Here is a 10,051-nt window from a genome sequence, read left to right as displayed (position 1 = left end):
GTTCAAGCGTTCATCGCGCGGTACAGGATGGACACTCCCATCCTCTATTGCGAGGCAAACCGCAACATGCCTGCGCTCAGCCCATTCCATGTCAGCTGCCAAGACGAGGGTTGGGGCCAAGGCTTGAATGGCGAGCCGATCAGGTGGCTCGTTTGTCACGACATGACCAAGGCGCAGTTCTGCGATGCATGCAAAGACGCCGGTAGCGCTAAGGGCTGCCGCTCGCTCTACTCCTGAACTTCCTTGCCCACCCCTCCTCGACTCGCTCGGGAATGGAAGTGCGCGGTCGCGCGTCCAAGGCAGCATATGAAGCGTGGAAAGCGCGTCGTCATTCGTCGGCTGCCCCTGTCATGAATGTCTCTTGGACGCTCGCGGCTTTCCGTAGAACGGCCCAGGGGCAATGCAGCTGTTGTTAGCATCCTCTTTTGGCTGTCTGAGTGCAGAATCTTTGTCCACCGATGCGATGGCACGCAACACGTAGGCGGAGAGGTTGCAAACCCCCCGTTGGCGGCCCGTCCGCGGATGGCCACCTTTGAGATACTTTCGCCCGGCAGACCGTTTGATGCCTGGCCGTCCCAGCTCCGTGAAACGACCTGAGGCGCGATATCGGAAGCCACAAGCGCAAGCGGTTCGCGCTTCGCACTCTAGAGGTAGGATGTCGTCGACCCACACTCACTCTGCATGCGTTGACTGAGCTGTACGCGTGGGTCATGGTTCATTGAACTGTGCATCCTTATGCTCAAGGAGAGTACTAGCCGGGCTGCCCCGACGGCTGTTGCTCTCGATCCATCTCTGCATTGCCGTCATAGCCACCGAGCCAGACGAAGTGGGTTGCACACGAAGTTGCCACACAGGTCGGCGCAGGTGGCCCGCTGCGGGACGCCTTCCGGTCAAAGAGGAATGACCGCCCACTTGGAGGTGGGTCGGCCAGACAGAGAGCCGGTGGGCTAGAAGCCCTGCTGGCACCGTCCATCATGCTTACGAGAGTGACTAGTGGAAGACGTCGGAGGCGAATCCCGAAAGTGGGAGGGGTGCAGGGGATGCCTGACGTGGTCGAGGCGAAAGGTACAAAGGCAGCCCCTCTTGCGCTTGCGTTCTCTCTCCTCGTCCAATCACTGCACTCCATATCTCGAACAACACGCCACATCGTCCTACCAGCCCTTTCCGAGCCTTACCCCTGTATCGCGCCGTCAAGGTGAGTGCAACGGCTCGACGCCATACCAGGTTCTTTTCCGGGCGAAGAACTCATGTTTGAGCTCTGGTTTCGAGCTCGAGTGCGTGCAGATGTACTTCACCATTAAGTCGTCGCTCTTCGTGGCCGCCGTCGCCGCCATCGCCCTGTCCAGCCTCCCCGGCGCCAAGGCCGACAGGTACATCTACATTGGCGATTTCGAAGGCTCTTGCGAGTTTGACCACCTTGCCTGGTCGTGCCCTTCGATCGACACGGCCGGCGCCAAGCTCACGACGCACTCGTTCCGGTGCCAGGGTGACATCTGCGACGGCTGCGCTGAGGCCGGAGGCACGCTGAACAACTGCCCCTGATTGCCATTCGGGCATGCGTTTCGCTCAAAGGCCGTCAATGGGACCAATTTGGCCTGGTTCACATGGCGGCGCAAGAGGTCGACGCCTGCCTCGCGGACATCTCCTGGGCTGGCAGACTCACGACTCGACCAGGTGGCGAGATCCTGCGGCGTCACAATCTAGCAGCATAGCGATCTTCAGGAGCGATGGTGGAGAGCGAGGTAGACTGTTTTGATGTCGTCTTTGGGGCGATGGCAGGGAATGACAGCACAGGTCATCGTCAGCGTCGTTCTGAGCACGTTTGGATTCGGGACGGATCGTCGGCCTGTAGCGCTTGTCCACCTATGGCCCCGGGGCGACGGTCTTTGGGGGTCCCCCTGCTTGCTTGCGTACGTGTGTGCGGGAGACCAAGCTCAAAGTGGCCATCGGTGCAGCACCGTGCCGTGGATCAGTAGTCCTCGGCGCAGGCCCTCATCGACCAAGGAGGCAGACGCGCGAGGCGTGCCCGAAACAGGCGGGTGGCTGTGCTGGTTGGTGAGAGCGAGAGCGAAGGTTGATTTATGGTGGGAAAACGAGGGTCTTTTTCATCCGGGCCCAGCGGCTGCGTTGGGGCTTCAAAGCGTCGATCCCTCCACCTCTTTCTTCTCTCTTTGACCACTGACCCTCACCCTCGTCACCCCGCCATCGACCCATCCCCTGGACCAGGCGCTCACCATGGACACCTCGCCGGCGTCGGCCTCGTCCTCGATGGCGTCCTCATCCGCTGCAGTGCCGTCCGCGGGGGAGCCTGACTCGTCGTCGTCGGCCACGCCTGCACCTGCGGCAGCGACCACACCCGCAACCCCTGCCCAGCCGACGCCGCCGCCCTTTCAGATGGCCTCGAGCTCGCACCCGCACAGCAAGCGCCACCAGATCCACATTGACGCATCGACGCTACCGCCGGGCCTCTCCAAGTCCGCCGCCAAGAAGCTCGCCAAGAAGCAGTACTTTGAAGAGACCAAGCTCGACCGGCGCCGCGCAGAGAGGGACAAGCGAAAGCAAAAGAAGCGCGACCAGTACCAGCAGCGGCAGCAGCAGGCCGCCGAGCAGGGCACCGACGCAGCCACAGTGGGCAAGAGGAAGCGCGGCAAGGACGCCGCCAAGGCGAAACCCAAGCGCAAGCCCTTTGGCGCCAGGCTCGTCATCGACCTCGGCTTCGACGACCTCATGAGCGAAAAGGAAGTGGCCTCCCTCGGACAGCAGGTCATGTACCTCTACTCGAGCAACCGCACCTCGCACCGGCCCTTTGACGATGTCATCCTCGCCGGCCGCGGCCACGTCCCAGGGTCCGCCTACGTCGCAGCGGCGTCGGCGTCGGCGCCAGAGGGACACAAGGGCCAGCAGGGCCAGACGGGAGGGGATCCGACCATCTTTGACTCGCCCACCGGCACGTGGATGGAGGGCAAGATGCGAGGCGTCTGGCGAGCGTGGAAGGGCATCACGATACGGGAGCGCGGTGGACTCGAGGGCATGGTGGCCGAAGCTGTGCCAGCAGCGCCCTCGGAGACTCCAGCCGCGGACGGTGCCTCGACCTCGTCGGCCGACGCATCGCCCACGCCCGGCCCCCTCCAGCTCGCCAGGGAGGATGTCGTGTACCTCACGGCCGACACCGACGATACCCTGACCTGCCTCGAGGAGGGCAAGACGTACGTCATTGGCGGCATCGTCGACAAGAACCGGTACAAGGGCCTCTGCTCGAACAAGGCGGCGCGGCTGGGGGTTCGGCGGGCCAAGCTGCCGATCACCGAGGAGAACCTCGAGGAGTTTGAACGACGGCTGCGGGCGCAGGGCGAGACGTCGCAACCCACTGCGGCGGCACACGACGGCGGCGCGGCCAAGAAGGGAGGCTACCAAGGGAGAAAGGTGCTGACGGTCAACCAGGTCGTCGACATCCTGCTGGGCTGGACCGAGACCGAGGACTGGGTCGAGGCTATCGGCAGAGGCATCCCGAGGAGGAGGTTCGAGGGCGGCGACCCGAGCGCAGACGCCAAGTTGCGAGCAGAGCCGGTCGATGGCGAGGCTGCACCGCGGGCGGACGCTGCTGACCAGCCGCCTGCCAGCGAGCAGTAGTCGAGCTGTCGGCGTCGGGTGCAGCGATGTACGTTATACACAGCGAGCTGGAGACATCCCATGGAGAGCGGGGTGATTGGCGGTCCATGTCGCTGAACGTGCTGCCCAGAGTGAGGTGAAGTTGAGCTGGCCAGGCCAATTTGCGCCATGGTCGAGGCTGGGCCTACGCGCTTGGCTGGCGGTCTTGGCTGCGTGTCGTGTTGGTCTGGTGCCACCTCTCTGCTGGCAGGCAGACACTCCACATTTTCCCGTGGGGGCGAGGCCTGCCAGGCGAGGCCGCTCGCTCCTCGGCGAGCATCTTCCTCACCCCCAACCAACACCGTTCCCTGCTTTTCCTCGCCAGCCTGCCCTTCCCCTCTTTCGCTTCAATCCTGCCCTCGCCGATGCTCACACAGGGATAGGCACCGAGCCGTATAACGGCGCTGATCCGATCCAGGGGCCTCCCTTCCAGCGCAATTTGGGAACATGGTCTCGACCTGATACGCGCGCCAGCCAACCCACACCATGCCCACCCTTTCGCTGGCGCCCTCGGACGCTGCCAGTAGCAGGAGAGCACGCCGCGGGGCTCAGGATGACCCCTCGAGCGACGCTACCCTCTGGGAAGGTTTCGCCAGCGATCTTGACGGCGTCCTTACTCCTCCCGCACCGCCGCCCACGAGCGCATCACGGCTGGCGCCCGACCCTGCGCCCACTCTTGCCCCTGGCCTCGCTGCGGACAACGCTAACGCGCCATGTGATCCAGCTAATGGCAGCCAGCAGGGTCAGAGCTCATCTCAGGGCGATGCACCGACGCAGGAGACCGACCAGCGCCGCAGGCTGCTGCGCGAGCTAGGCTGGGACTCGTCTCCGAGAGCCCAGGATGGCCCACTCCCACATCCACCACCCGCCGCGGATGGCGCCGGCGCGGACAATGGGCCCAGGTCGAGCTTCAGCATCGATGGGGCCGACGTCGGTGCGCCGTGGTCACAGACCGGACTGTTTCCGACGCCTTACATGAGGGACCGCTGGCTCATCGGCGTCGGCCTCAAGAAACCGCCAAGCAGCGGATCGGCCAAGGTCTATGGCGATGCCGTGGTTGCGGACACAGATGACGATCTCCCTAGCCCATCGCTCCAGGAGGTGCAACCGCCTAGCCCGGGAAAGCTCGGACTCGGCCAGATGCAAGCGGCCTGCGTCGGGCCAAAGACGTTTGTCGTACCACCGCCAGCGGGAGCCACAACGCCTCGTCGAGCCGTCGCAGCAAACGACTCGAACGCGCCCGACGCCTTTGCCAAGGCTACGCCCGTGCCGCGCAGGGCCGGTGGGCTGCTCGATCAGCTCGATGCCCAGATCTCTGGCTTCAAAAGCGGGGCCGACGGCGACAAGTCGGTGCAGCAGCGCCAGTCTAGCCCCCGATTCCCGCCTTCGGTATCGAACCGCAGCAAGCCCGGTCCAGGCGGCGCTCTTGCTTCGCCAGCGACATCCGCCGCGACGCCCGCCAACCGACATGCCAAATCTATCGCCTCAGGCGGCAGCTCGTCACGCAAGGAATCCGGAGTCTCGGACAAGGAGAACAGGCGGCCGCAGCGGACAGCCACATCCACGCCTGGAGTCGGGGTCAGGACCCCCACCACCAAGTCGCCAGTTCTTTGCATCGACAGCGACGACGACGACGGTTGCGGCGGCAATGGGCATGGTCTGAAGCCACGCCGCCCACCCACGAGCGCGTCGCCGAAGCGAAAGGAGAGCAACGCGTTTGACGTGCTCCTCAAGTCTCCTGAGCGCGCCGCCCCGAGCCATCCCAGGACTGCGAGCAGGCCCAGGGCACCCAGCTCGCCAGGCAAGCTGCGCCTTTCGAGCAGCAACGTCACGGCCGCTCCTCGTCAGGCAGGCTCCAACACCGTCGATGCGACTCAGGCGCGGCTCGATCTGTCCCTCTTTCGCGCTTCTGGCTCAGCCTCGGCAACTCGTCCAACCCAGGACCGTTCGCCGCCGGCCCGGACAGCACGAGACGCTCAGCGATGCTCTGAGAACGAGGCCAGCGATAGCACGCACGGCGCTGCGCAGCCGACTTCCGCGCCACGGGCTTCGATGGATGCACCCTCCAGCTCCGAAGACTCGATCGGGCTGCGTGCTTTCGAGGAGCAGGACTGGATGCTCGGCATCGACGAGGAGGACGAGCTGCGGCGGATCGAGGCGGCGATTGCGGCCGATGGCGGCCCAGACTCTGATCCGATCTTTATCGACGACGAGCGAGACAACGGTGGGCCAGGGCCGGGGCTGCAGGCGGACGACAGTCGTCGCAAGGGCGATGCAGGTGCGCCGGGGCCGTCCACGACCTCTGCACCGCGGCCGAGGCTGACGATACCCCTGCGCCCGAGCGTCGCACAAACACCGGCAGTCGGGTCAGCAGCGCCATCGGCGGCCGAAGCTGCGGCCGACAACGGCTGCACTGCCGTTGCTCCTGACGACGACGACGATGTCCAAGTGGTGGAGGACCCCGACCCCGACCTCCTGCCGTGCCTCCTATCGCCGGACACTGGCGAAGGGCGGCGAGGGCTGAGCATCAAGCTGATCAGCGATCTCAGCCAGGACACGCAGGCCATGTTTCATCGACAGGCTACGGGCAAGCGCAAGGCGAGCGACGGCGACGACGACGACAGCTTCTCTACCACCACGCGGCGCGGCCGGGGCAAGGGAAAGACGTGGGAGAGTACGTGGGCCGACGACCAGCAAGAGGATCAGGGCGGCGACGACGACGATGATGATGACGACGACCAGGAAAGCGGGTCGAGTGGGGCGAGGACGAGTCGCCAGGCGGGAACCAGCACCTTGGGTCGAGGCCGAGGCAGGGGGAGCAGCAGGGGTCGAGCGAAGTCGACCACATCGGGTCGGGGAGGATCGCAGGGCCGGACGGGCGGCAGCGACAAGGCGGCCTACTTCAAGAAGAAGGCCTGGCAGGCCAAACGAGGCGCGAGGCGGCGGTAGTCGGTGGTTGCGGCCTCGACAACGCTCCGCAAACAGGATACCCACACAGCATGACCCGAGCACAGTCGCCCATAGTAGCCTAGCACAGCGCCGCAATGCATCCCATAGCTAGCCGGGCCCGGTCGGACTGCCCGATGATGTCGAGACGGGATCGGGCCATCGAGCGGACTGGCCTGCGAGTCATTTCCCGTGCGAGTGCAATAGCTGGCAGATTACGCAAGGCGCCCGTCTGATTGGCGGTGTGCGCGGGTGCGGGCCCGGCTTTTTGGTGGCGAGCAGCCCATCCGCCCTGGCCGCCTGGAGATCGAAACTCGGGGCCAGGCCCAAAGGGCGGGGCGACGGACCTTCCGAGCGGGTGGTGAGGGGAGCGCAGCGCGCCTGGTGTGCAATCTGCTCGCCTTGGATGTCACAACCCTTCCGGCCTCTTTCTGCCCGCCTTTAGCACACCGTATCCTGCCTGCCGCCACAGGAACCCCGTCCCACCCCGGTCCCTAGCCTTACTTTCGTCGCTTGCCACCACGCTCGCACTCTACGCTTCGACAGACGGCGGCACACCACATCGGCTCGACAAGTCTGCTCCGACGACGACACCCTGCTAGGAGCGACCTCCAGCACCTAGCGCCTCACCGCCACCCCCGACTACGTTTCGACCGGCCGCCACCCACACCACCGCGACCCCAGCATCCACTATGGTCGCCACGCTCTTCCGCAACGCCGTGCGCCCGGCCTCGTCGCTGCTGAAGCCCAGCGCGCTCGCCTCTTCGTCGCGCCTCTCGGCCAGCCCTGCCCTGCTGCGCGGCCTGGCCACCGAGGCCCAGGACACGCGCCCGCAGGCCAAGGCGGTGCCCGTCTCGCCCGCCACCAACGCCTACACCGTCGAGGAGCTGCACGACAAGTCGGCCCAGGAGATCCTGCGCGAGGGCGGCACCCGCAAGGACGCCGCGCTGCGCCACTTTACCGTCAACTTTGGACCCCAGCACCCCGCCGCCCACGGCGTGCTCAGGCTTATCCTCGAGCTCAATGGCGAGGAGATTCTGAGGACCGACGTGAGTCGACTCGACCGGTGCAGCTTCACCACCATTCGCAGGCGCCCGTCTGCACGCCGGCCGGCACGCAGCCGACTGACGCCCCCCGCCTCTCATCCTGACCCTGACCTCTGATCCGCCGCCCCGCCACCTTGACAGCCCCACATCGGCCTGCTGCACCGCGGCACCGAGAAGCTGATCGAGTACAAGACGTACACGCAGGCGCTGCCGTACTTTGACCGTCTGGACTACGTGTCGATGATGACCAACGAGCTGTGCTACTCGCGCGCCGTCGAGAAGCTGCTCAACATCGAGGTGCCGGAGCGTGCCAAGTTTATCCGTACCATGTTTGGCGAAATCACGCGCATCCTCAACCACTGCATGGCCGTGCTGTCGCATGTCATGGACGTCGGCGGCCTGACCCCCTTCCTGTGGGCGTTTGAGGAGCGTGAGAAGCTCATGGAGTTCTACGAGCGCGTCTCGGGAGCCCGCCTGCACGCCGCCTACGTCCGCCCCGGCGGCGTCGCCTACGACCTGCCCCCGGGCCTCCTCGACGACATCTACAAGTGGGCCACCCAGTTTAGCTCGCGCATCGACGAAATCGAAGAGGTCGTCACCGGCAACCGCGTCTGGAAGGGACGCACCATCGGCATCGGCCGCGTCACGGCCCAGGAGGCCATCGACTACGGCTTCACCGGCGTCATGCTCCGCGGCTCCGGCGTGCCCTGGGACATCCGCAAGGTCGCCCCCTACGACGCCTACGACCAGGTCGAGTTCGACGTCCCCGTCGGCAAAAACGGAGACTGCTACGACCGCTACCTCTGCCGCGTCGAAGAGTTCCGCCAGTCGCTCCGCATCATCGAACAGTGCCTCAACAAGATGCCCGCAGGCCAGATCAAGGTCGACGACCACAAACTCGTGCCCCCGCCACGCGCCACCATGAAGGAGTCCATGGAGTCCCTCATCCACCACTTCAAGCTCTTCTCCGAGGGATACGCCGTCCCGCCCGGCGAGACCTACTCGGCCATCGAGGCACCAAAGGGAGAGATGGGCGTCTACCTCGTCGCGGACGGCACCAACCGCCCCTACCGCTGCAAGATCCGCGCCCCCGGCTTCGCCCACCTCGCAGGCGCCGATTTCATGGCCAGACATCACTACATCCCCGACATGGTCGCCATCATCGGGACCCTAGATCTCGTTTTTGTGAGTCAATTCCGCGCCCGATTCGATTTTCCGGCTGGCGGGAGGCTGGGAGCTCGAGCTGACGCGTCGCCCGCCCACCTCCACATCCCGATTTTTTCCCCTTGTCGGATCGGATTCGACAGGGTGAGGTCGACAGGTAGCGGCGTGGGGGTCCCGATGTAGTCCTCGTAGCTAGTCGAAATGTGAATGCCTGCCCGATGCCTTTCGATTTTGTGTGCGAACTTGAGTGACTGTGCTTTCGGCCGAGCAGCAGGCTGGGGCTCTCTCGTCCGGCTGGTGGCACGCGGCCTGGCCCGATTCTTGGTCGCACAGGCAACCGTCCCCCCCTATCTCCGCTCGGCCGTCAGTCACATCCCTCGACACTCATCCACCACAAGTCTCGCACTCGGCACCGTCTTCCTGTCTCCGTCCGGGTCAAAGAGGCATCACATCGTCCCTGTCCAGCGCCTCCTGCAACGCTCCCGTCGCAATCAGGCTCTCAATTCGCAACCAGCCACTCGGCCCATTCCAGTTCGTCAGGCGCTCAAAGAGGTGCTACACCGCGGGCAGGCACGGTTCGAATGGGCGCGACGATGATGCTGGCGCAACGAACCCGCCGGCCCGCACGCAGTCCGCGCCGCCAGCAATGACCCCTGAGCAAAAGCGTCGACCCCTGCACCTCGATCCCACAGAGCGGCGATCCGTCGTCTGGTGCAATCAGACATGCTTTTGGACGAGGGAAACGAGCCCGTCAATGTTCCGGACCGTCTCGCAACCGGGAGCAATCTAGCAAGGCATAGGGCTGGTCGGCGTCGCTGACGTGATGCAGGCGGCCGTCGAGGAGGCGCGCCTCACCGGGCCACGCTATTGATCGCAGCGCATCGCAGACGCGGAGAAAGAGAATCATCGGCGAGCGCAAGGTAGGTGGGCGTTGCACGAGCGGCGGACAAGTGAGTTGGCAGGCGTGCCCATTTGGACCAACACCTGCCGGCCGATCGCACACCGCACAAGCCCGCCGAGCAGCAGCGGCGGGGGCTCGGGTCCGAGTGGACCGCGAGACGGTGAGCCGTGGCAGGCCCGCGAGCCATGCCCTCGCCTGGCGCGCTCGGCGAGGTTGCGCGAGGCCGGGTGGGGCAGCGTGATGGGCAGGCCCGCCACGCTCGCAGCCCTGGCGGCCCGTGCAGAGACGCGAAGGGAGGCCGGGCAGCACCTTGGTTTTTTGGGGAGGCAGGCAGGAGTGGCTACCT

General features: G+C 65.3%; 3 protein-coding genes across 3 annotated transcripts; all 3 read left to right on the top strand.

Annotated features, from left to right (window-relative positions):
- Nucleotides 1–2,235: 2,235 nt before the first annotated feature.
- On the top strand, nt 2,236–3,630 carry PFL1_02783 (uncharacterized protein; the record flags this gene model as incomplete). The annotated part of the gene is made up of 2 exons (XM_007880298.1): nt 2,236–3,095; nt 3,141–3,630. 2 exons carry the CDS (start codon nt 2,236–2,238, stop codon nt 3,628–3,630), a joined length of 1,350 nt encoding a protein of 449 aa, XP_007878489.1.
- A 504-nt stretch (nt 3,631–4,134) lies between these two features.
- Nucleotides 4,135–6,597, top strand: PFL1_02782 (uncharacterized protein; the record flags this gene model as incomplete). The annotated part of the gene is made up of 1 exon (XM_007880297.1): nt 4,135–6,597. One exon carries the CDS (start codon nt 4,135–4,137, stop codon nt 6,595–6,597), a length of 2,463 nt encoding a protein of 820 aa, XP_007878488.1.
- Nucleotides 6,598–7,286: 689 nt separating this feature from the next.
- On the top strand, nt 7,287–8,965 carry PFL1_02781 (uncharacterized protein; the record flags this gene model as incomplete). Its single annotated transcript, XM_007880296.1, has 3 exons — nt 7,287–7,643; nt 7,782–8,825; nt 8,948–8,965. 3 exons carry the CDS (start codon nt 7,287–7,289, stop codon nt 8,963–8,965), a joined length of 1,419 nt encoding a protein of 472 aa, XP_007878487.1.
- Between the last annotated feature and the right edge of the window lie 1,086 nt (nt 8,966–10,051).

The sequence above is a fragment of the Pseudozyma flocculosa genome, assembly GCF_000417875.1.
Source record: "Pseudozyma flocculosa PF-1 unplaced genomic scaffold scaffold00008, whole genome shotgun sequence".
NCBI lineage: Eukaryota > Fungi > Basidiomycota > Ustilaginomycetes > Ustilaginales > Ustilaginaceae > Pseudozyma > Pseudozyma flocculosa.
The sequence above is the reverse complement of the archived record's forward strand: the minus strand, read 5'-3'. Positions and strand labels throughout refer to the sequence as shown.